The sequence below is a fragment of a genome, unplaced genomic scaffold, assembly GCF_019419815.1.
Source record: "Pyrus x bretschneideri cultivar Hongxiangsu unplaced genomic scaffold, Pyrus_bretschneideri_v1 Contig6, whole genome shotgun sequence".
Classification (NCBI taxonomy): domain Eukaryota; kingdom Viridiplantae; phylum Streptophyta; class Magnoliopsida; order Rosales; family Rosaceae; genus Pyrus; species Pyrus x bretschneideri.
Window position 1 is genome coordinate 1,227,222 of NW_025999798.1, and position 26,542 is coordinate 1,253,763.

General features: G+C 36.7%; 4 protein-coding genes across 5 annotated transcripts; all 4 read right to left on the reverse strand.

Moving 5' to 3' along the window:
• Positions 1-3,747: 3,747 nt before the first annotated feature.
• LOC108867239 (cytochrome P450 CYP749A22-like) lies at positions 3,748-5,781 on the reverse strand. Its single transcript, XM_018647484.2, has 5 exons — positions 5,499-5,781; positions 5,197-5,423; positions 4,877-5,109; positions 4,284-4,662; positions 3,748-4,176 (listed from the first exon to the last, which is right to left on the reverse strand). The coding sequence occupies exons 1-5, from the start codon at positions 5,779-5,781 to the stop codon at positions 3,748-3,750; spliced, it is 1,551 nt and encodes a 516-aa protein (XP_018503000.2).
• A 1,633-nt stretch (positions 5,782-7,414) lies between these two features.
• LOC103947277 (nucleolar protein 14) lies at positions 7,415-14,071 on the reverse strand. Its single transcript, XM_048572243.1, is given in 17 exon segments — positions 7,415-7,712; positions 8,003-8,335; positions 8,442-8,712; positions 8,944-9,094; positions 9,219-9,323; positions 9,420-9,613; positions 9,717-9,863; positions 9,866-9,893; positions 10,078-10,758; positions 11,529-11,607; positions 11,748-11,917; positions 12,056-12,117; positions 12,439-12,468; positions 12,915-13,095; positions 13,404-13,538; positions 13,620-13,708; positions 13,711-14,071. Coding segments are annotated over 16 exon segments (2,799 nt in total). The 5' UTR covers positions 13,916-14,071; the 3' UTR covers positions 7,415-7,712; positions 8,003-8,064.
• Positions 14,072-15,347: 1,276 nt separating this feature from the next.
• On the reverse strand, positions 15,348-16,598 carry LOC103947276 (universal stress protein PHOS32-like). 2 transcript variants are annotated; one of them, XM_048572238.1, is made up of 2 exons: positions 16,150-16,598; positions 15,348-15,918 (listed from the first exon to the last, which is right to left on the reverse strand). In XM_048572238.1, exons 1-2 carry the CDS (start codon positions 16,511-16,513, stop codon positions 15,527-15,529), a joined length of 756 nt encoding a protein of 251 aa, XP_048428195.1. In that variant the 5' UTR covers positions 16,514-16,598; the 3' UTR covers positions 15,348-15,526. The 2 variants fall into 2 exon arrangements, with proteins under 2 accessions (XP_048428195.1, XP_009356444.2); XM_009358169.3 differs by having other exon boundaries at positions 15,351-15,924; positions 16,150-16,592.
• A 4,846-nt stretch (positions 16,599-21,444) lies between these two features.
• LOC103947273 (agamous-like MADS-box protein AP1) lies at positions 21,445-25,732 on the reverse strand. Its single transcript, XM_009358165.3, has 7 exons — positions 25,281-25,732; positions 23,146-23,224; positions 22,888-23,052; positions 22,730-22,771; positions 22,556-22,597; positions 22,307-22,413; positions 21,445-21,843 (listed from the first exon to the last, which is right to left on the reverse strand). Exons 1-7 carry the CDS (start codon positions 25,463-25,465, stop codon positions 21,744-21,746), a joined length of 720 nt encoding a protein of 239 aa, XP_009356440.2. The 5' UTR covers positions 25,466-25,732; the 3' UTR covers positions 21,445-21,743.
• Positions 25,733-26,542: the final 810 nt, after the last annotated feature.

A 26,542-nucleotide genomic window follows, 5' to 3' on the forward strand; every position in this document is an offset into this window, starting at 1 on the left:
AGCATCGCCACCAGTTGGTGGAAGGGAAAGGCAAAGGCAACAATGTTGCCACTACCCAAAAAAACCTCTCCCGCAGTCCAATAAACCAAAGGCAAGTGGTGGGCCAACCACTGCCAGCCAAATGCCCGACCATCTTAAGCCTGGCTTACTGCCTTTGAGCAAGTTGATGTCATCACAAACTTTTTTTTTTTAAATCAAGCACGTGAACACACTCACCGAGAAAGGAGAGTCAGAGACAAAACCTGCAGCTGTAGGCCCTGCTATGGCAGAAATCCCAACCCACTCCAATGGCTAGATGATGTGGCTGAATATGGACCGGTGGATTTCTAACGGTAAGTGTGTCTAGACCGTTGGATTTCCAACGGTAAAAAAAATTTTAGAATCTTACTGTTGCGCCACATAGCGCAATCTAGTGCCTCTGATTTTAAATCAATTTGAAAAACAATGGGCATGATTAATCCAACATTAAAAACTATAATATATATATATATATATATATATATATTGTGACAGCCCATTCCGGATTTTCGAACCGTAGGGGTGAAATGACGATTTTGCCCCTATCATGTTGGTTTCGTTGTGTGGTTGTTTTGGGTTTTGTTTGGCTGGTTCTGGACCACACACACCTTCCCACATCCCCTCACCCCTTTCCCTGTCCCGTATCCTGTCCATTTCCCTCTCTCTCTCCCATTTCTATCCCCACATGTACAGACACAACCAAAACCATTCAAACCTTCGCAGATCGAGGAAACAAATTACATATTCGTGCTCGTGAGGTCCGTAGGAGTTCAACTATATCCATTTCAGGTAAGGATACGTTCGTTTTCACGTCGAACTCGGGATACCCCGATTTGGTCACTGTTCATGCACACGTTAATTCTTGTGTTTTTGGGAATTTCAAGCTTGTAGGAAGCTTGGTGAGGTCCTTAAGAGGCTCAGAGTGGTTCGTTTGAAGGTTTTGGATGTCGGGATCGTGAGTTACAAGGTTGGCCGGAGTTGGTGGTGTTTTCCCGGTGAGATTCTGTGTGTTTTAGTGCTTGAAAGTGGTATGGATTTGTTCCTCTTGTTGTAAGCTTCATTTTGGTACCAATTTTGTGAAATTTGGTTAACAAACGAGTGAGATACAAGGTTTTAAAATTTTCCCGATTTTCCGGCGCCGGCGATGGCGCCGAAGCTTCGCCTGAGAAGATGACGGAATATTTCGTCAGTTTGGACAGAATATTCCTAATGGCGTTAACGGAATCTGTTAGAGTTAACGGAATCTTCCTGACGGCGTTAACTGACGCCGTCAGTGTGCCTGCTCGTGGCCGGCGCGTGTGGCCATGCCTTGGCCGACACGTGGGGGCGCGTGCGGCGTCGAAATTTTTTTCTAAAAATATGGGGATGTTCCTGAGGTTGAGTAGATCACGTTGGTGTATTCATACACCCCATTTGAGTATTGTATGAAAAGTTATTTCATAAGGTTGGTTATGTGCTTTAAAATTAACGTTTTTATAGTTGTTTCGCATATAGGTGAGACCTATCCCGAGGACGAGCACAGTCACTCGAGGTAAAAGGGTTACGACCCTTCTACATACCAGTGAGTGGGCTTTTGGTTTTCCGTATATACCTATATACTTATGCTTTTCCCAGAAAATGAATTGAAACATTTATACGTTTGTATGCCATGCATTATGTTTGCCGTTTGTTTATGCATTGTTAGTAGCCTTTATATATATGTATGTTGGTGTTACGGGCGCACAGGTAAGTGCCAGGTGAGTATGGTTTATGCTTATATTCAGTAGTGGTTTGAGATGCATAGAGAGCTCATAACCTGCACCCCCGGTGTTAGTGCTTCCACCCAGAGTTGGACACAGTCCTTCGCGTGATGTTCACCTCCCGTACCACACGCTCATCTTGGATCTAAGTTAGGTGCACAGTCCTGTCGTACAAATCACTTTAGGTGGTTCTGACTCATAGGTGACCCGCGATTATTCGCCCAGCCTTCACTTGATCGTAGCACTTGAGCGTGCTTATTATACACCCAGTCCTGTCGTACAGACCACTCTAGGTGGTTCCGACTCGTCTGCAAGTACAGTTAGTGAGATGGAGATCTGAGCTCTAGATTCAGCCGTACAGGTCACGTTAGGTGACTCCGGCTGACAGATTCATGGCATTGATTTGACATTACCTGAGCACTTGCATTTTATTTCAAGGCTTTTGGCATGGCATATTTCTGAGCATGACTTATATATATATATATATATATATATGTATGTATATTCCACTTTTCTGGGAAGTATATAGGTTTTACGGCGAGGAGTTAGTACTTGTTTGTGAAATGGTTTTTGAAAAGCTTTGTTTTTGCCCACTCACACTTTCTGTTTTGCGCCCCTCCAGGTTCTAGTTGGCTAGCACTTTTGGTGGCTCCCCAGAGGATTTCTTTGACATATCTGATAGAGTATCACCAGTGTAGGATCACCTTTGGGTGTGTTTTTGTAGTGTTATTTCTCCCGGATTGCATTAGGTCTTCGAGCTCTGAACTTTGTTTTTCACACTTACACTTGCACATGTATGTTCTTACCTTGTGTAAAGCTAGTTTTTATTTATTCGTACTTTTATTATTATTTTATTAGCTTCTGCACTGTGCACATGGTTACGTCACTTCCACGTGACGACCAGCATGCCCTGATCTCAATCGGGGTGTGTCATATATAACATCAGAAAATTTGAAAAAAAAATTAAAAATTAGAATTTTTTAGATTGTTTCAAATTCATAGTTGGTTATATGATTATGGGAGTTTTTTGCTTTTTTTTTTCAATTAATTATGTTTGTTACAATGCTATGTTTTTGCTTTATATGTGAAATAATTTATTAGAATTAAACAATTATTTTATTTTCAAAGCATACAAAACTAATAATAAAATTTACTTACCCTTGCCCTTTTTAAACGGGTGGTGTTACACAAAGATAAATACTATTCAAGAAGGCAACTTGCATACTCTTGCCTTCCACCAACTGGTGGAGATGCTCTAATATGTCATTCAAATTCAAAACCTTAATGAGCATGCATAGAGTCCCCGTATACTAGGAAATTGGAAAAGCCAAGTTTGAATGACAAACAAACGCACAATGCAGTGCAATCAATATTAATCTGGCAGTTTCCGGTGCTTGTATTATTCTTTTGCCCGACTCTTGAAATTCCTGAATTCATTAGTGAATCAAAATAATGCATATATAATATGTATGTCACAAATTCAACTTATATGGAGTATTTAAAACTAACGGAAGATTTACGTAAAATCGAGCGCAATAACATTTTAAGATTCAAACAGGCAACCCTACTTGGTTGTTGTCTACTTTCTTGCATTTACTAAAACATGGTTTTTCTTTTTAGATATAATTTCAGGCAACTTAATATTTGAACACAACTTTTTAAAATAAACTGTAAATATATGTACACCCAACCATAATCCAAAACTACCCTCCGTATAACCCAACTCGTACGCGTGGCCGTCGAAATGAGAAATGTTTAGGCTTCTCTACCAAACCAAACAAACGAAAGATCTTCGACGGATTATCTTAAAATGCTGCCAACTGAAATGGAACAGCTTGAAAAGGTTCAAATGATAATTGAGCGCTACAATCAGTTTATCAATTGCACTGTTTACAAGGTAGCAAGCACATCCAAAGGACCAAAGGCATCAACGTCCAGCTGCTCGATACTACCGAGAGCAAGATTTATGAGCAATTCCGGCCTTCGCAGTTCAAAGTGGGTGTAGCATTACCTGAACTCCAAGTTGTGGGTGAATCGTCACATAGGGATAGGGCAAGTGCACGTAACCTTGGGACAGTGTGAAGGAGTAGCGTTGTAGAATCATGGACAGAACAATCTTTACTTCAGTATTTGCAAAGTTCAATCCCAAACAACTTCGAGGTCCTATTCCAAAGGGTATGAAAGCGCCAACGTTATTGTTAGTTGCTTTAGCAACCCCTTCTGAGAATCTCTCCGGTTTGAAAAGATGCGCGTCTTCTCCCCAGATTTGAGGATCACGGTGAAGTGCTAGATTTGGGACAAACAATTCAAAATTAGCAGGAACAATGAGCTTTCCAAGTTTAACTTCCCTTTTAACTTTCCTCACAAAACCAACAACAGGGGAATATAACCTTAGAGACTCGTTGAAGATCATATTGATCTGCATGAACCCGAAAAATAGATAATAAAATCAGGATATCGAATCTTAATTGAGAACATATTTCTGACATTTAAACAAGCAATTAACTGAGTTGTTGTCTTTCTTACCTTTTTCAGTTTGGCAATGCCATCAGGATTTGGAGTTTGTTTGCCGAATAATTCCATCACCTCCTTTCTTGCTTCCTCTTGCCAATCTGTATGGTGCGCGAGAAGAAAGATTGTCCAAGCAAGCGAAGTATTAGTGGTTTCTTGTCCTGCAAAGTAAAACGTCTTGCACTCGTCAACCAAATCATCCACCGAAATCCTCTGGTTGTCATTGGCATCATGGTGAGCCTTCAAAAGCAATCCAAGAAAATCACACCCAAAGCTGTCTTGTCCTTCGCTCATTGACTTTTTTTCTCTTTTCTTAATAATCTCTGTTATGGAGGCATGTATTCCTTTCTCAAGTTTCTCTGCTTCAATCTCATCACTGCTTTTGAAAAACTGGCTGCAATATTAAACGGAAAGACTAAATGCGAGAACAGAAATAATCTACCAAAAACTCCTTGTGAATAGTTGACTGCAAACAATCAACTTTGTTTCATGTCCCTTCTCGAGAAACAAGTTTCCTAGGGAAGTTTGTGTCAATTCAAGTTTTGTATTTGCACTGAGATCTTTTATTTTGTCCGGAAAAGTGGAATGGACAGAAAAAAAATGGTTACCTGATGCCGGGAAGCCTGATTGTGTAAAAACTTTTGAAAATTAAGAGGGTTAACTTCGTCAACATCTCAAAAATGTTTTGTCCTTCTACATAGCTGCTGCCAAATGCAGTTCTAGAAATCACTTCTGATGTGAATAACCTGAACTCTTCAAACACCTCAATTTCTTTTCCTTCATAACTTTTCCATCTTTCAAGCATCGTCTCCGCACTCGCTACCATTTCCGTGAACATACTCTAGAAAAACAATACCACGATGCCGTTGACAAATTTGGCTTCAGTAGTCTTTGCAAAAAGAAAGTACCGGTAGCTGTAAAAACTTACTTTTAAGCTCTCTCCATGGAACGCATGGGTGCCGAGCTTTCGCACTTTTTTCCATTTTTCACCTTCAGCTGTTGTCACAAGGCCATCTCCTAACAGTTTCCTTAAAAAGTCGGTGGGCTCACTTTTCGGATAAGCTCTATCTTTGTTATTCAGTATCTCTCTGCACAACTCAAGTTCCGTTATGACCAACTGAGGCTGAGAGCCTTGCCATTGAAGATAATTCCTTCCTGTTGAAAAAATGACCACAATTTACCTAAAAATTAAGATTAATATACCATAATTAACACGAGATCGTTAGTTACCATATATCTGAGTCCAAGTGTGCATGTTAGGTTGAACTATGGGAAATATGTCGTGTGATAAAGTTTTTGGCTTGCTCATAGCTTCCTTGATCATGTCGGATATTTCCTTGGTGTTTCCATGAATAAGTCTGTAAGGAGGGCCTTTGATCCCCTGCAAAGCCATCTGCTTCTGAATACGATGCGGAGTCCACCATAGCCTGTGAAGGATCTTGATGATAACTAAGACAAAGAACACACACAGAAAGCTTGCAGAAATGATCACTACCCTTCCCAAAGTAGTCATTTTTGTATATTACACTTAAATATATCTTTGGCTATGTCTATGAACCTACTGAGTTTTCGCCAGAAGTCCATATTTATAAGGTTTTAGTTGCTGTTCATTGTGAACACAGATGAACAAGGTGCCAGTTTTGTCCCAAGCTTCTTGTTACTCGTCCGAATACTTCCTACAATCCAAAGAGATATTGTGACCGATGACATTGTAATGTTATCAAATTTGCTAAACTTTCTCTATCACTGCCGTTTCTTTGCTACAATCCAAAAATGTGTGACAAATAGGTAGGGATTATTAGAGGGTGTATAAAATGATGGTCCTTAAACACAAACATAGAGTTCAGTCCCGTTTAGGATTTCGAAGAGCTAAAAGTGATTTTTGATTACTAAAATGTCACTTCTAACCACATTTGGCATAACAAGCACTTGGATTTTTTTTACAAAAAGTTTCAACTCATTTGTAATAAAAACACTTCTAGCAGAAGCATTTTTTTTTCTTGCATCAAATGCATTCATTATGACTTTGCACTTGACTAGAGAGTCATATATGACTTTTAACTTGTATAATGTTTTGGAGAGAAATTGAGTTTAAATTTAAAATAAAAAGTTGCAACATTTGATGTGCATTGAAGGAGGAGAGATTTTTCTAAGTTACTTGAACACAACCAGTTCACCCGTGTCATAATATACATAAGGAGAAGGCTTTTGCTTTTTTAAGTGTCCATCTACTTGTATATGACACGTGGTGCAGTGTACCAAGTACATTAAAAAATCTCTCCTACCATGTCATCCTGTTTATACCTAATTTTGCATTATCAACTCGTGTAATTGATGTCGTTGGATGAATTAATATTTTTCTCGACTTACTACTCATCTCAATTATCGTAGTAATTATTGTAGAGAAATATATGAGTTTGGATACAAGGATAAAACTGAGAGGGCAGTGGATTGATACGTCGGAGGCAGCCAACAAAGGTGATAGTCTGATTAGACAAGGCAGGAATTGTAGAATCAGTTTGGCTGATTTTTTCTTAAGGAGTCCATATTTGTAAAGTTTTAGTTGCTGTTGTTATTTAACACCGATGAACAAGATAACACTTTTGTCCCAAGCTTCTTCACTTACTACAATCCAAAGAGAAATTGTCGCCAATGACTATGCAGTATTGTCAAATTTTCTAAACTTTCTCTATCACTGCCTTTTCTTTGCTACAATCCAAACCAAACGATCCAATCCGGGACTTGGCAACTCCTAATGGAATAGCGCTCTGGAGAGAAACTGAGTTAAATTTAAAATAAAAAGTTCCAATTTTTCATGTGCATTTGATGAGGAGAGATTTTTCCAAGTTACCGGTACACAGCCAATACAGCTATGTCATAATATATGTGAAGCGAAGGTTTTTTTTTTTTATCTTTTCTTATACTTGTATTATGACACGTGGTGTGCCAATCTGTATTCCAGTGACACCCAAAATTCTCTCATAACATGCCATTCAAATTAAAAGCCTTAATGAACATGCAGAGAGTTCCCGTATACTCGGAAATTGGAAGAGTGAAGTTTAAATGAACCAGCAAACGCAGAGTGCAATGCAATCAATATTAATCTGGCCGTTTCCGGGTGCATGTATTAATCTTTTGCTCGACTCTTGAAATTCCTGGATTCATTAGTAAATCAAAATAATACACTATATAACAATCTGTATGTTGCAGATTCAACTTATATACATATATCCAAAAATGGGAGCGAATGAGAGTAAGGAGGGAAATGAGAACACTGTGGCAGGTTTGGCTGGAACTGTTGCAGTTTTAGCCCTCGCTGCGTACGGTCTATATGGAGTGTTTGGATCGGGTTCCGGCCAAAGGAACACGATGAAGGCTCCCGAAAGAGGGTACCGAATCTTCGGGGGTGATTTCGAGCGTGACCCTTCTGCTTACTTCAGGGACCTGCGCAAGTAGCAAGTTGAAAGTTGGAACTGAGAGAGTACCTTAAATATGAATCCACAGTTGTTGGAGTCTTGGAGAGGTGGAGAGTTTTGCTTTTGTTTTGTTTAGTTTTCTTGTATTTTCCCCTATGATCTATGTTGAATGTTAAACTTGGAGTTGGGGTTGATTAACATTACATGGTGATTAAGCCTTTTGCTTTTGTTTTGTTTTGTTAAACCTTGAGTAATTTATTACCCAAAAAAACGTAACGAAGAACATATCAGAAATGCTGCTAATGTTGCCTTTATTACCTTAACCTCGAAGGCATAAGTCATCAGAAGGTAATACGCAACCGAAACAATAAAAACCAAACTCATCGCCTTCTCTTCTTGCCTTTGCCTTTTCCTAATTGCCCGGACTTCATAGCATGTTCTTGCTCTTGTAGGAAAAGTCGTACTTTTCCATATTTCTCAGCTTTCTCTTCTTCCATCATCGCCTTATCCCTTGCCTTCACCTCGTAAAGGAAATAATTATCCTTACGCAGTTCACGGATAGCCCCTTTAGCTTCTTGCTTCAAAAGTTTCTTCATCTTTATTCGCTCGGCTCGTTCCCGGTCTGGATCATAGTCTCTGCCCTTCACAAAGCTGCACAACAAAATATCAATCAGTGGTGAATCCAGCAATACGTACAAGCACTACCCAACACAATTAACATTAAGACAATTGGGGATGGGTGGTTAAGATAAATTACTTCTCCTCAAATTTCGGATTGAGCATTTTGATAGCCACTGGCTTTTGCTTCCGCATCTGAAGTGGTTGCCGCAGAATGTGATGTTTATCTGCTTTTGACTTAATCAGTTCAGCAACATCTTTCAATTTGTCTGTTAATACTTGTGGCATACTATCCTGTTCCGCCACTTCAAGCAACAATACTGAAATTGGCAAAAAGATTTCGGCAAAAGAACTGAATCCTTCATAAAAGATGACAAACTCACGTACAGTTTCAATCACCGTCACCAGCACTAGCCCTGTAAATTAAAAGTTCAACTTTTAAAGGCAGAATACCATATGCAAACTTTACAGTATTGATAAACAAACTTAAAATTACAAAAGCAATAATCTGATGGTGGCAAAAATCAAGTTGGACCAATTTTGAGGATCATTTATAAACAGCAAAACTAACCAGTCTGCATAAACCCTAAACAACATGCATTGAGTGGGCACTTCCACAATGTATCATTGAGTACGGTAACAATTTCCTAACCTGAAATCGTCAGAGCTGAAAAAAGAGGAGTCCTCTGGCAGGTCCATTATTGTGAGAAAATTCAGAGAATCAACCTGAGCTATAGATTCATGTATACATAAAAGAGGCCTGATTGCTTTTAATTCCATAAGATGACAAAACTGCAAGAAAACAAAACGAGGATTGTTACTTCATCATATAACTGTAAACTAATTTCCTTCCCAGGATAATGAAACCATAAGGTGCCGCCTAATATATAAAAAATACATTACAAGGCAGTCATACATGAGAATTTTGACTTGGCATTGGCTTTCTGTCTTTAGCTGCTATCAACAATGTTGTGAGAAACATGACTGCTTCGGGACAGAACTTCCGAGATTGTTTGGTTATCTACAGAATGCATTAATTTTAAAAGAAAGAACTGGGAATTGAAACTGTTGGACAGAACAGTAAATCGACCAATTCATATAACTACCAAATACATACACAGAGAAGCATGGCGCACAAGAAAGAACCAACTGCAGTATCACGACCAGACATGATAGGAGAACGCGCCAGATATTCACACACCAACAGTGTTGCTGGAGTCATGACCACATGGCGAAAATCAGAGCATGGAAATATCAGGGACCAAAGCCTCAGAAGAAATAATGTCTTTGAAGAAGGCCAACAACTCTGTTCTGTAAAAACAAAACAATGACGAGAAGTCAGCACCCTAGCAAGAGCAAGCTTGTAACTATGCTTCCAAATAAACAAAAAACTATAAATTCCATTAGGGATTACCTGGGTTCTTAACAGTTTCACTAAATTCTGTCCGCGCCTGTAAAATTCTCTCACGAGCACAAATTGCAGCGAAGTATGGAGTCTCCATACTCATCTCAATCAATGGCTTAACCAGAAAATTTAACAACTCCATATTCAACGGCTTGCAAAATACTGCAGGAGTACACCATAAAATACCTGGAAAATGGCAGAAACACTCATGGGTACTTCGCAAATATAATGAAAACCGAAGATGTGTATCTTCACTGATTTTTTGCTTGGATCAAGTCAAATATTAAATGACAGTACAGAATTGTTCCACATTTGACAAATAATTTTAATACTCGTTTGCAAAACATAGAAGCAACAAACAGTTTCAAACTTGCATTTTTTTCCGGTTTTCTGCTGCAAGCTTGATTGCATTGCTTTTCCGGATTCGATTGATAATCAAGACAATGTCGGCATTAGAAAGATAATACACCAATGCACCTAATTCTTCAAAGCTTTTTGGAGCTTCAATTAGGTATGGGAGGTATGACTGAGTAGAAGATCGTTTACCGTCCTGAGATATTTTCTTGGCATCTAAAGAATCGCCCTCTTTTTTACTGGCTTCAGAGGCATCAATTTTTTTCAGCTTTATTGGTTCCACCTCTTCTTCGTCAGCATCATCATCCTCTTCATGTGCTTCAGACCCATCTTCTTCTTCTTCCTCCTCATCCAAATCCGTTCCAAGATTATCATCATCACTTTGTTCCCAGTCCTTCATAAATAGATTATTTTCACCCAGATTAATATCTTTATCAGATCCTTCACTGTCATCTTCAGGACTTTCTGAATCCTCAGAAGCGTCACCTTTTTCACTCTCAGAATCGCTAGCATCTTTTCTTTCTAGAATCTCATCAACCCAACCCTTTTTAATCCGCAGCTCTTCATCAAGAGAGGAGTCGCCAAGATCATCTCCAGATATGGGTCTTGGCTTATTATGGTTAGATGATGTCTCAGCATCTTCATTGTCATCATCACTATTGATATCAGTGGCAAGCATCCTCTTCTGTCTCTCTTCCTGAATTGTGAAACAAACTCAAATGAGCGTTCAATTCATACTAAAAAAGTACAAATGAGATGCAACATCCAATTTCTCAAAGTTATTTGTTCCACTAAATAAAGGGCACGTTTACTAATCAAAAATGGACATCCAAGGTATGGGTATCATTCCCAACATATCATGTGTATACTAACACACGAGGAATATGAAAAATTAAAAATTAAAAAATAAATAAAACACGTTAACCAAGTAAGGAATCATCAAAGAAGGTAACCAGGATCATTCCCATTCATGACTTCTTCCCATTAAGCATGCCCAAAAGGAAATGGAAAGCCTAACATTCAAAAAAGTTGAATATAATGCATTTTCTTGTTACATCCTCAAAACATCATGCCACTTGCACCACACCAGAATCAAATTAAACAAATTGTATTAGAGATGACACCAGTTACCATATATATTTATAACAAACAAAGGATATATCTAGTTTCCAAACGCATATAAACTGCACTTGCCAACATTCTACCACTATTTACTAATATGGACTGCTAATATTGTAAATAACTTCAAAAATTTGCACTATTCCTTGATTATGAGGAAGGAACTACAATTATGTATATACCAGTGCTTTTTAATTTGGACATATATTGGCACCAGCACATTGAACTTATTAGCAACAATAAAAATCTCAACATAAAGCAAAGACAGGTACATTGGCACATCAAATTAGCATGCACATGACATGCGTAAATGCAAAAACACTCATAAATTGTAACAAAATAAGATACCTCCAAATGCTCAAGCTGCTCTCTCTCCTCTTGTGCTATCTCTTCAGGTGTCTTTGTCCTGTCAGAGGGTTGAGCACGGCTTACCATGACTAAGTTGCCAAAAGTTTTGAAATAAGACGAGATTTTTCCTGTGAAATTGTAAATATCAAGGAATAAAAAAAACTCGTATACTAAAGAAAAAAATACAGAACTGTAAGAAGTTAGAAACCAATAAAGGACTTTCAAGAAAATACCTGTTCAGAAAGCTCATCCTTCTTCGAATGCTCATTTGGAATGTTCTTGTCTGGTTCAGTAATTTGTAACAGTTTAGAGGGCACTATGGATGTGAAGGATTTGTCCAATTCTTGCCTAAAATCTTCTAGTTCTTCCTTATCTTTTGCTGTTTCAGCCTAGAATGGATCAAAGGAAAAACAAAGGAAATCGTAAATAAAGAAAAACAAGTATCAAGGAATGCATGTAACCATTATCACCAAACAAGTTAATGCCATAAAGGATTAGAATAATGCTATAAAGGATTAGAAACCCACCGTATAATATTTGTCTTTTACCATAACCTCCTTCATTACTTCCTTCTTGCTTTTAGGTCTGTGTAGTATGAAAACAATGAAACCAATTAGGATCATTTATAAGGGGGGAGACAGAGTGAGATAAAAGAATAGACTATAGTGGGAGACACAAGAAACAGAATTCCTTTAAAACTACAATGAATTTCTAAATTGGAAGGGGAATTAACTATTAAATGTCATATAATGAGGCAAGCAGCGAAGCAATCAAGAAATGTCAATTAAAATCCTAATACAAGTACAATACCTAAAATCTAACAAACACTTATATTACTGATGGGCATATCTAAAACAATCTTGAATTTGAATATCACAGAACAAAATTCAGATAGCAGAAGGGCTCGCATTTTCCTCTCCTTCCATTAGATCACCATCCACTTGATCTGTCAATGGCTAACCCTTCTGCAGAGAACAAAGTAGGCACCATTACTGCTATTAGAACAGTCCTAACAATCAATCACCAAATCATGGGGAGATGCACGTGTTTCCAACAACAACATAAAATCACTAAAAAAACTTTGGTTAGCATCAAAGATCTGCTATCGTTTTGAGGGTTTTTACTTTCCTTTACTCCATATGAGCAAGAGTTCCTTCGGATACTTGTGATAAAGCCTAGTCCAGAAAATGATACTAAGTAGAAGCCAGAATTGTCCAACTCAACCATCAACCACATGAACTTCTATCCAAACATTACAGTTAAAAACCATGGACATGTCAATAACCAAATTTCAAATAGTAAGTGGTAACTGAACCCTGAATGATGCATTCAAAATCTAACTTGCACAAATGAAAACTGAAACCCTACTGGATAAACAAACAACACAGATAGAAGTATCTCTACACATACTCTTAGTTTTAGTGGTTTCTGTGCCATTGTCGTCATCATCAGGCAGCACATCATCCTCAAAATCATCCCTTTCAGATAATGCACCAAGACTTTGAAATTCAAAGTCATCTTCTTCTCCATCTGATAAGTTATATTTGCTTTTCTTGTTCGTCTTTAACTATTCATGAAAATGAAGAGAAAAAAAAGAAAATAAAATGAGAAACAAAACACATTAATAATAATAAATTACCCATGATTCCATAAATTAAACTGAATATAGTTCTGAAATAGAGTTTATAGTTGCGTAGAAAGCTTGACAAAAAGAAAGGAAATTTAGATATCATGTGTTAGATATGTACATTTTAATGAGGTAAGCTTTGTGCGACAAACTACAACTGTTTACTATTTCCCTATATTTTCCTGGTAACCAAACAGAAAACAAAGCTGACCCCAAACAATGGGTAGAAATTCAGAAAATGAGCTTACTTGATGCTCACGCTGCGCACGCCGAATGGCCTTATCGAACTCATTGAGCTCGTCATTATGCTCCCCAATTCGCTTATCGACAAAGACCGAAGCTTTATTGCTCTGCTCGTACGCCTTCAGCAGCGTGTTCTTCCTCTGAGCCACCAAAACATAAATAAATCAATAAAATTACAAAATTTGAAGTAAATTCAGAAAGGGAGTGACGCAATTCAGTACCTTTTCAATGGCGCGAGAGCGGGAGAGGCCAACTCGGCGCTCTTCGCCTTTGCGCTTTTTGCCGAGAATGTTGAATTTCCTACGGGACCAATGGTCTCGAACGGGTTGGGTTTTAGGGGGGCCTGGTGCTTCATGGCGACAGCGTTCGGGCCTAACTTATTCTTTTTCTTCTTCGCCGTCGCCGCCGTCTCATGGTTGTGATTGGCGTCAGCTCTGCCGGGTTTTGGTGATTTGGTCTCGAAGGGGTTGGGTTTCGAAACGGACTTCTGGTGGTGCTTCTCCTTGTGTTTCGCCATTGGAGACTGGTGTGAGCAGGGAGGTGATGCCGGTGGTTTAGGGTTTAAGCATTCGAGGAAGAAGGCGGGGCTTAGGATTTTGCGGGAAGTTTTGTTTGTTGGAAAGGAAGATGGGACTAGAGAGTGACAGGCCGGGTTGGGAACAAATCGGATCTGAGTCGGGTGTGGGTTGCTTGTTAGAGTCGAATCTTGTCCAAGACTACAAATTTTTGGATAATTACTTGGAATAATCAGTTTTTTGGGATTTAATTGTAGAAATGATTAGTTTTTGTCATATCGTCATTATACTATTGTTGTCATTATGTCGTTATTATATTAGATATATAATCAATATGTCATTGTTACTACAAATTGATCATTGTAGGCCTTAAATTTTTAAACAATTTATGATACTAAATTATAATACCGAGGTCAAAAAATATGTACATTTTTAAATTAAATTGATCTTCAACTCACTTATTAATTATTATTTTGTGATTAGTAAGTGATGAGGTTCATGATCCGAGTAATTGTGCCCTTGTAACTAAAAGCAATGTGTCTTTGTAAATTGTAACAATAATTTTTTTCATAAACAATTGTTGTTTGTGAGAATAAACTTAGAGCTTCTAAGTAGTGATTAGTGGCAGTCACATGATGATTGTGTATTACTAAAAACTACATGATATAGGTGACTGTTTTTTTCGATCATATTTTATAAATCTCACAATATGTCGATTGATAGTTGAATTCTATCAATTGATGGTTGAATTCCATTTTTAGGATTTATATATCTAAACTACGTGATATAGAAATCCTTCCTAAACCCTGACAAAGCTTTGGGAAGGCGCAGCAGATGAAGGGCCCCTTGTCTTAGAACGGACCTGCTGTATATATTTCAGGCCATGGGACTGAAATGAGTGGCTTCTCTTCAAAGAAAAGATCTAGGGCCTAGCAGTTAGCTTCTTTAATTTATGTCCTTTCCATTTTCTAAGTATGACCGTCTGTTAGGCTTTATCTGAACAAGGAGAAATTCCGGGTGCCGCACCCAAAACTTTCTCCGACAGAAGGGGAACCATTCTTTCGATTAACTCTGTCAAAATTTCTGATAAATATTGCTAACGCAAAATGAGAAATTTCACCTCCAATATCCACGTTCATTTTAATATGGCTTTTACCTCATCTATATATAACATGTCCCGAACCACGTCCTGAGTAAGGGAATCTGTCCCAAAGATGCTTGGTGTGAGGTTAGCTAGGCCCTTACGAATGAGGATCTTCTCCGGATCCTCTTTGTGAGGATCCTAGAGATCTTCCAATCATATCCGTTCGATATACGATGAACGAATATGATTTAAGAATTTCCAAAATTCTCACAAAAAGGATCCGGAGAGGATTCTCTTTTGCCTTTACATACATTGGAGATAAGACACTCAATAAAAGGAGTCAAGGGAGGGACCCCATTGCCTCTCCAAAGAAATAATAGACCATTGACCTGAATAATTACAGTCGCACTTTTTCCATTCACAACCACCCTTTTATTTACAAACAGATGCAGAAACAATCATAATTTTCATGCAGCGAGATTAGACTATCATATATATATGCTCTTGTCTTGCACTCTTAATTACTTAATTAGGCCAATAGCCAGAAGTCTTTCTGGCGCTTTGTAGTAATCAAATACCCTCCAACCTTCCTGCTTTTCCTTCTCACAGCAACTGCCATGCAACTGGCATTTTGTATACAGTACTCCACCACACCGCCGCGGCCGCCGCTGACCCGGTTGCCGGTCCACATCACCAGAAGACGCCATGTAGTAGACCTCTTTTTCTGCCCCAGTACAAGCAATCCCACTTCTTGTTTCTTTGCCTCTTCCAGTATTTTTGGACCCTTCTCCTTATTCCCTTCCACCACCACTGCAACCTCAATTTCTACCTCTGGCCTCTTCAACTGACACATGTTCCTCAAAGAGTGGACAAGTGCATAAGCTCTTGGAGATGGAGCTATCTCCTTGCTGGTCTCCTCACCTGCAGCTGTAACAAAATAAGTCATAAATCAAAATTCTTTCAAAATAAGTGTTTCTCGCAAAATCAATCTCAAATCGGTCCTAAGTCATATATTCAGTTTTCTATAACTTCACTCAGAAAATTAAAGTAGAGTTACATAAAAAAGAACTGTTATCAACTCTTCGAAATAGTCACACTTGTCCGTAAAAAACATTAATTCCCTATGAAAACCGACAAAATAAAATGTCCAACCTTTTTTTGAGTTTGCAGATTTGGTGACATGAAGCAGCACAATTTTATCCTGGCTCTGCACAGTGTGAGAGAGAGCCCATTGGATAGCTCCTTTGGCTTCAAGGCTGGAATCAACCACAATCATGATTTTCCTAGCAATTACCAACGCAGCTTTTTTAGGGTTTTCATCACCACCACCACCAGCAGCTGCTTTCACTTTCTCTTCTTCTCCAACATTCCTAGAATCCTCAAATTTTCCATCACTACTTTTTTTAGCGACATCTGAAACATCTGGCTTGGACTGTATCGTTGGCGACCGAACCCTAACGTGTGGCCTAATCCTGTTTAGACAGAAATTAGGCAATTTAGTGCCTATTTTCCCCATTTCCTGATATGAAACTCGATAGACTTTGAGATGCCTGTAATTCTTATATATAAAGTGGAGTACTGAAGCTGAACAAATTTCTAGATGTGGCATGGGGCCCATGGTGTTTAAGTTATTTCTGCTTTGCATTTGCTTTATTCGTTTTCTTTATTTTTGCCGTCTAATCATGTTTGCTCTGTTTCTTTTATTTTTTCCCTTTATGCGGTGCTATTTCTAGTAACGTGCTTCTCTTGAAGCTGTAGGGCCATGCAAGGTTATCTGGCATGTTAGGATAATCAAATTATTTTTCAAAGCAAAAACAAAAATACTTGACAAAAATAACAATATATTGATCACATATCCAAATAAACATATATACATTAACTCAACTACCAACGGTTTGGTGCCAAATAATGAATTATGTATTTATTAAATATATAGATGATTAAACGATGCAATTTTTCTGTAGTTAGCTGAAAATTGTAAAACCTGTTATTCATCATGATTCATACATGTGTGTGTGTGTGTGTGTGTACAAAGGAAGAAGCCAAAAAGGATGAAGTTTTCATAATATTCAAATTGCCTTCTTCCATTAAGAATTTTTTTAAAAAAAAAAACAAAACCTACTTCGGGTGGTCAAAATATATTAATAAAAAATTAATAACTATAATAAGTAAAATTAAAAATAGATAAATAATATATATTATCAAATAGAAAAACAAATAATAAAATAAAAAGAGTCAATTGTCAAACAAGTACGCGTAGGATTGGCAAATGAGTCGTGTTTGTCGTTTTCGTGTCATACTCGTTATTTGAACAAGTCGTATTAGGTCAAACCTAATATCTTAACGGTTTATCAGGTGACCCGCAACCTGATTCGTTAAAGAGTCATATAATTTCGTGTCAGGTTAATGGGTCATGCAAAAAAATTTCAAGCCAAATGTCTTGACAAACGATATCTTATTGGATTCTTAACGGATGACCAGAAAACGACTCAATTTGTTATTGAGTTCTTAACGGATGATCCAATAACGACCCGAATCGTTAGCATGTGAACCCAAAGTCTATTATTTTCATATTGTGTTAATGGGTCGTGTAAGATATTGCAAGACTTACATACATGTGTGGCAAGAGGCTAGTGAGTCATACAGTTCTATACATGCATGTGATTTATAGTCGGCAGCAAATAAATATGTGCCAACCTCAAAGAAATCCGACTGTAATTTGTGAATTTTTTATGATAAAGCATGAATGGCAGTTGAGCTTTTATGCTCAATGATTTATAAACCTTTTTTTAATGCGTGAAAAATTATTGGATTTATGTGTACATTTTGATTTCTCTGACAGTGATATTGGTTGCGTTTGAGCCACGCTAGTTGTTTATGCAAATATAGAATGCACAACTCAAAGCCTTTCTACATTATAAAGTTATAATTTGCTTTTCTGGATTTTCAATCTTACATTAATAATTGCTCTAAGAGGATGCCAGCACAATTAAGAATACAAAAATGAAAATTAAACCACACAAAAACTAACACAGTAGATTCCTTGAACTGCAATTCAAGTAAATCGAGTGGCAGGATGATATTATTAGACGGAAAATACTTTCATCCATTCCATGCATGGTGTGCACCACTTTCTCCATTAATTTGTTATTAGCATATCGCATAAACTTTATAATTAGAATTGTACAAATTTTTCTTGCGAACAGTTTATTTTGTTAAATATTCTGTAACGATATTTATCTACAAAAAATCAATTTAAATCAACATTAATCAGAAGTATTAGTTATAGCGAGATCATACTGGGTACGTAATGAATGTCGAATTTAGACATGATGAAACAAGTTAAAGGTTGTGCTTGGAAACAAAATTTGTTTGTTAACGTGCTAAATCTTTCGTTAATTAGGATGCTAAACTACTTTACAAGGACGTGCCAACCTCCATTGAGACTTCCAATCTTAAAAAAGAGAAACAGTAGATTTGTGAAAGAAAAAGGGATTTCTGCATGTCTTATCAAAAGAAAGTGGCCAAACATGATATATAATGTTGTTGCAGCTAAAGGCAATTAAGCGAATAAGGTTGACTTGTTACTTCATTAATTGATTAAAATTTTCAGCGAGGATAACCCATTAGTAGTATTACAAGTTCACTCATATCATACTACGTAACATTTTGTGATAAAAATGTCACAATCACACAAAAGTTTCCCGTCATTAGAGATTCGGACACTGGAGAAGATGTCATCCTACTACGTGCATTTGGGCTTTCCTCAGTTGGTGGCAAGCAGCGCATATATTAACAGGCTTCAAAGTAGGGTCGCAAAAGTAGTTGGGGTTCAGCCCGAACTAAAACCAGAATAAAAGGGAAGGAAACTTGCAAAAGAAGATTCGGTGTCAGCGAAGATAGCCCACAAGAATTAGGCCCCATGAAATATTACCTCTTTCGTATTTGAGTAGGTTTATCTTCCTTTGAAATTCTTTTTCTGTAATTTTCATCTATTTGAACGATTACGATTAAATCACATTAACATTTTAAATTTACTCTTTATGGAGAAAAAAGGTAAAGAAGAAAGTGTGAGAGGAAAGAAACGAAGAGAAGGGCAAAAGATTTAGAAGAGAGTTTAGTAATAAAAAAAAATGATTTAGAAGAGAGAGAATTCTCTGTGACTTTTTTTTTGGGTCAAAGTTTTGGATCTTGACCTTTTAAGTTGTAATTAAGCAGAAGACGCTAATTTGCTAAAAAAAAAAAAGACTACAGAACTAGAATTAGAATTATAAACAAACACGACTTTAGAAATTCAGTTGACTCAAAATTCAGTGCCTTAATATTATTTCTTAAAACCCTTTTTGCCGCTTCTTTATCTTGTTTTCTGTTTGGTTATCTGGAAAGTTTTTATTGCGGAGTGTGAGGGTGGAGGATGCACTTTCGCCATTGAAGTATATTGCCTCTCTACTGCCTTATAGTCTTTAAACTCTTCATCAATACTATATTTCTTTTAAATAAATTATGTGATTTTTTAAGAGCAATTTAATCTTTCAATGGCGTTGCTTTTCGACTTTTATGCCTCTTAAATATTTAATGTTTGATTTTGTAATTTTTGTTGCAATCATCATCACTCATCATCTTGACATTTTTTTTTTCTTTTTTGTTATGGTCAATGCAGGCTGGGGACTGGTTAAGCTGAGTAAAAAAACTGAAGGTGTGAGACATGGGTTCGGCTTGTTCTTGCTTCCGGTCAAAGGATCCTATAGAAGATAATAACGGTGACAATGCCAGTAATGGTGATGTTGGCTTCACTCAAAACTTGTACAACAAAGTATGTTTTTCAGATTTTGATTATCACTTTCCTAAATTCGTTAATTATGTTTGCAACTTTTAGTTTTATGACATAATCAAAAGTTCAAAGGTCAATAGGTCTTAAGTTCATCTGACACCTTCATATTTTTGTGTTTCTATGGGTCTTATCTCGATTAATCGATTAAATTGAAATCTGATGATCATCTGATATCTATTTTTAGATTGAGAAATATAGAGCATCAATCAGCAGTTGGAGAAGAGGTAATTTAGTCAATTCATATAATGAGGTTGCCGACGCAACTTCAATACCCGATGGGGCACCTCAGGTTGCACAATCTGGCACTACTACTGTTGAAGTCCAAGTTGTCCAACCCCCTCCACAAGAGGGACTAAATGAAGGGTTAATATATCAGAACCCTAATGAGTCCTTAAAGAAGTCATCATCTGGAAAAGAAGCCACAGGGCTTATGTATATCTATGATTTATTAGAACGTGGCGAAGAATGTCCCACATGCCTGGAAGGTGATCATTAATTTAGCGAAGTCTGTTTCCTTATGCCAGAATATTAGTGGATTATATGTGTTATTCTTTTATAAACTGACTTTAGGGTATAATTATCTTATGCTGAGGGTTCCTCTATTTCTTGTAACGACTGCAGAATACACGACTGAAAATCCAAAGATAACAGTGGAGTGTTCTCACAATTACCACCTTTCTTGTATTTTTGAATGGATGGAGAGAAGCCCAACCTGCCCAATTTGCAGCCGGGTAATCAATTTCTTCCTTGCCTTTTTTAACCTGTATATATGGATATAGCAAATATCACGTTTTCCGAGAGGCACTTTCTGAATTAGGGTTACTCTTAACGTGCAAATTGAGTTTAGACTCCAATTTGTTTTCTAGCTGATGAGGCAAAACTTGCATAACATTGGCACCGGCTGTACACAAGTTTCTGCGAATATCACGTGACTAAAGGCAAGGCTAGTACACAGCTGGTGTAGTGGTAGAATCTCTTTGCCAATGACTGATGACGTGAAGTTCATCCTGAAAATTATTGGCCAAAACATAACTGAAATATTTGGATTTTGTAACTTCTTCCAACTAAATTTAATCAAATCGGAAAACTTTGTGTTGCATCTGACCGTTGTTAATTAAATTGATTTTCTAGGTGATTTTATTTAGTGAAACGTCTTGAGACTCAACGCAAATTGTTTGGCATGCAATGATCAGTGAAGAGATACCAAAACCAACAGAAAAGTAGAGCTTTTTCTGGTCACCAAATCGAAAAGGCTGGTCACCGTTGTGTGCTAGATTCTTGTATTTTGATACGCTCCTTGAACTAATTTCAATTGTTCGATTCCTTTTTTGCAATTCTTTCTTCTTGAAAGAGTGAGGCTGCAAGTATTCTATAACTTTCCGGCTTAAAGTATTTGTCCAATTGAGCAGTGACTTATTCTATCTGTTATTGTTTCTCATGCATCTCTTTTTTATTTTTTTCGTTTCTTGTGCATACTTACGTTGTATCTTAATCAAGCACTAAACTGTAAACCCTAAATGAAAAAGAAAAATCCTAAATTCCTCCAAAGTCACCTCAGTTATAGATACCAAAATCCTAATTAATTTAATAATTAAACTAACATTATAGAGAAAAAATACAGTCAAATAGAGTTTAGCTCACACATTTACTCAATATTTCTCAGGTCTTGGGAAATATAAATAGAATTACAGGACAGTTTCAAAGTTCAGTTCCTCATTGCCATCGTCTGATAATCTTCCTTTCAATAACTTACATATGGTACCAAAATATGGATTGCTACAAAAGCAGTACGTTTAGGGTTGGTCCAAAATTTACGAACAAACCAGAAATTTAATACAGAAATAGCACACATATATATAGTTTTGTTTTCTTTCCTTTTAATTCTTCCTTTCTTTTTCTACCGATTGATTGTTGATCAAGCAGCAAAGCAGCCGAGATGGCATGAATAAAATGGTTCCAGAGTAAGGTCCAGCTGGTTCCTCCTCACTTGAAGGAATTCATCTTGCTGCGTCCCCCTGCATATCATATCGTATCAGACTATGCATTGCATATAAACAAGTTAATTAGGGTCGTTGATACCAAGTTAATTAACTTCTTAACTGATTCATCACTATTGTCAGTGTGGTCAAACAGATTCTCTATAAAACAATATTAACATGCTAAGAGCATCTCTTGATGTGTAGCACATATACATCTCTTATTGGCCAGAAAGCTCTCCAATTATACATTTGAAGGGATTTAAGTACGCATCTTGACCTGAAGATGTAAATTTCATCTGCTCTTTTTTTTTTTTCTCTAAGAGAAATTTACATCTTCACATTGGAGCAACAACCACATCTAGATTTCCCAAAATTATATGAAATGTAAATGTGATTTTTACATCTCAAAGCTGCATCTTTTCCATTGAAATTGCTCTAATAAAACAAGACAAATTAACAGGCCCTAGAATTAAGAATTTTATGTGGGAAGAATAATCACCCAATGTTAAGACATGGAAGGGGCTGTGGAAGCAGGTCAAGGTCATGGTTCTGCTGCTCCCAGTTTTGAACCTCGGGCTGAGCTGCAGCCTTCTCCTTCTCCTTTATCTATTTCCAAAATTTATATGATAAACAGAAAACCGAAAAGAAGAATCATCACATAAAAAACCACCCAAGTTAAAGGCAAACATAAACCCTAGACTACAACCCTATTTGACTATGTGATAAAATAGTATAAGCATATTATTACCTTCTTTGCTAGCAAGTTATTTTGCTCCTGTATCGCCTTTTCCTGCACGACACAAAAAGATAAAAAACAATTAAATGAGCCACGTAAAATATATGCTACACAGTACCCTTTCTCTTGCTCTCGCAGAGTCTAAACATATTTACAACGGAAAAAACATGCTATAGGTGCCCTAACCTTTTTCTGAAGCTCAGTGATGGATTCATGCATGAGTTGATTCTGAAAGAAGTTAAGAGAATACTTTAGTGTCATCAAACTCAAAATTATTCTAGTGTAAGCACAAATGCACCATTAAGAGAAAGCGATCCTCGTTAGCAAGCATAATAAGTATGTACTTTTCTTAATCGAATTTGTTTATGAGCAGTGTCAAGCTGTTGCTCCAAACTTTGGATTTCCCTGAGAGTCAAGGAATCCAGGTCTTCTCCCAAATAGTGCCTATGGTTTCTTTGCAAAACCTCAACTTTAGCCTTTAGTCTGGAATATTCAAAGGTCCAGTTACCCTGCGCATCAAGAAATTGTATGAGTAATTATAACTCAATCAAAATAAGGCGTAACAGGTTAATTAGTATTCGGAGTTTGATGTCATGGCAAACCTGCGACTCAAAATCTGGTTCAACTAGCTGTCTTTCTGCGTAAGAGTATCTTTCATAGCGTTCAAGGATTTGCTCCATGCTGCAACATCCATGATCAGCAATATCAAACATATGAAAAAGTCTCTATCAAAAACCCCATCTTAATGAATTGATTGATTAATAATATGATAGAAGTTTTGAAACACTTCCAAGGGAGTATATTCATATGATTACGAAAATTAGTCATGATCATCATCGCATGAAATAATGTTGATTATTATATAATGAATGCCAGGCAATAAAAACTTTGGAGTTGCAACAGTCTTGCACTTTTTATTCTTGTTTGCGGTTTACTGTCGAGCAAGCAAGTCACATTTCACCTCTAAGAGGTTCCAGTACTACTACAGATCTGAATGTGTGTGTGTAAATATGATCAACTAGGAGACTGTTAATATATAGCTATATATTATATACATCTGTTTACAAAGAGACTGTTACATATAGCACAAGTTAAGCTATTTAATGGTCTCCTAACTTCAAATAATTGAGCTCCTTTTGAAGACTGTATTATTTAAATAAACATCTGAGATTTAATGCACCAGGATTTATGTTTTCTGGGCTTCCTTTCATTTCATTTCATATATTCTTTAGTTAAAAACACAATATTCAAACTGTATTATGTACTTCGTCTGTGCTGTCGCCTTCCCTTTTCTAAGGGGTATTATATATCATATATGGTAGTGGAATATTATCCTGCTAGGATTCTACTTGCTGCTGCTTCCACTCCTTGTTTGATGTTTTTACTTTTGCTGACAAAAGAAATTGTTCTGCTTACTCATTACTAAGTTAACAAGGATTAGAATTAGTAATGATTATATCATATCGCTCTCAGAATTAGTAATCAAGCCGGCAAGTTTAGTCTCATCACAATTGTTGGGTTCAATTTATTACGGAAAAATATAAAGGGGTTTTTTGATATGGGTCCAAAGTAACTAAAAATTAGACCTATTTCAAAAATCAAAAGTCACTAAAAATTGGACCTATTTCAAAAGGTGGTTTATAAAATTGGACCTATTTCAAATTTTCCCAAATATTATATATATATATAAAACAAGTACTGATCAACATGCTTCTTTTGTCAGAGGCAACCACTAATTAAGACCTTGATACTCTAATTAATTTTGAGTTCTAAATTTTAAACACTCATTAAGTAATTTGGCCAACAAAAGAAAAAACACAAAAGAAGTACATCTAGCTTTTTTGGTCAATAGAAGTACATCTAGCTAATTTAATATTATTTCATACTGCTTTCATCGATCTTCTAATTACCTTGCAGAAAACCAAAACTCAGTTAACCAGCATCAGATTATTACAAATTAACAACTCTAGCTACTTCATCTATAATAAATTATAGTTAACAGCATCTCCAACCTTAATTACATGTTTATGGTACAACTCAGGGTTATGGGATTGAAATTTCAGGGTTAACCATTGACGAAAACATAAAATCACATGTTTATGGTACAACCTTAATTACAAATTTGTAGTGAAAGAAAACAAAACAAAAATATGCAAAAAGAGGAAACAAAACAGCATCTCCAACAGCTTAAATAAATAAAGCTTTTTGGTTACTTTGAAAAAATATAGAAAAACCGAACAAAACGGGCTAGCTATTTTAATTCGGTAAACAATAACTAGCTAGATTTAGAAGAAGAGATAAAGTTAATTTTTGGTTAAACATTAAAAACTATAAAATCGCATTGTTTGTGGGCTTCAAGAGAAGAAAAAGGGATTGGAGTGTTAAGTTTAGGAAAAAATAATAATAAAATATTTTAACTTAAGCTAAAGTAGCTAGTATTGTTGGGAGAGTGATGGCTAACCAAATTAACATTGGGTCATTTGGCTAGCTACAGTAACAAAAATTTAGCTAGTATTGTTGGAGATGCTCTATCAAAGCAAGGTATATGAAATTTTTTAGCTAGGTTGAGCTCGATCTCTTAGGCGGCGTTTCTAAATCCATTTACTTTCTTACAAATACAAATTTCTAGGTTTCTCGAAAAGAGAAGTTAGGTTTTTTCTTTGGTAGAAATTTTAGCTAGGTTTGAGTAAATAAAATTTGAGATGAGGAGTTACAATTAATTAAGAAAATAGTATACCATGAATCTGTGGCGTACTCAAAGAGCTTCCCCTTGTTGGAGAAGACAATCAAAGCAACCTGAGCATCACACAAGACAGAAATCTCATGAGCCTTCTTCAGCAGCCCAGTGCTTCTTTTGGAAAAAGTCACCTGCCTGTTGATCTTGTTCTCTATGCGCTTCAGCTGAACTCTACCTCTCCCCATGATTAAATATTTATGGACTCTCAGTTACCACTCACTCTTTCAACTGCTCGTTCTTTGATTTTCTTTCTCAAAAAAGAACCAAACAACCGAAACCCCCAGAAAAAGAAAGACAACCTAGAAAATGAACTGGTAGGCTGTCGATTTATATACAAAAAAGAAAGAAATATAGTTACAATTTAATGGGAATATTAATTTATGCAAAGTTTCTTCTTATAGCCAAATATGTGAAGGTGCCTGAGAAAATGTATGTGCTTGTAACTAGCTCTACAGACTTTTGATATGATGATAGATTAAGCGGTTTTTGTGAACACAAGTGGTTTTGGGAAAACCGGTGGGGTTTTAAGGGATGTGTTGTCGACTTCTGATTAGCTGAGGTGTACTACGTAGTCGTTTTCTCTATTTCCAACGGGGCCAGGAAAAGAAACCTCGATTTTTTCTTACATACCGGTGTAGCTCACTAGGTACCAGCTACCTGCCGGACTCAAGAGTCTAAGGTATGCATTGTACGGACCTTCAGCTTTACCGTTACTTTTTTTCTCGACGAGTAACCAGCTGACGTACGTATGCACAGTGCCACTTTTTGTGTGGTAAAAATTACCGTGATTTGATCCCATTAGTCTCTGCTACGAGAGATTTGTTAGTATGACCAGCACATGAGGTGTTACATTACGTGTTATTATATAAATTATGAGATATCTATGTTAAAAAGTTAATAATTTAAAAAATAAAATTTCACACCACTTATGTAAAAACATATAATATACTACTCGTATTTCCGTCACAATAATAAATTTCTCTTCTGGTAGGTCGAAAGCTTGTTAATTTTTGTTACATCTTTTTGGTTGCTCTTCGGTGTCCCACGTTCCAACAATGTGTTCATGATCAGTTTGACAAGAAAGCAATATTTAGTTGTATATCACTATCTCTTTGCGCTTTGTATTATTCAGTGGAGGATGATTGTCTTCTCTCTTTTTTTCTCTCCCTTTCCTTCCCTTCCTACTTGAACGGTCACGGTTAAACCATGTAAATATCTTATATTAATTTTTTATAGCAAAAGAAAGACAAAGTAAGAGAATG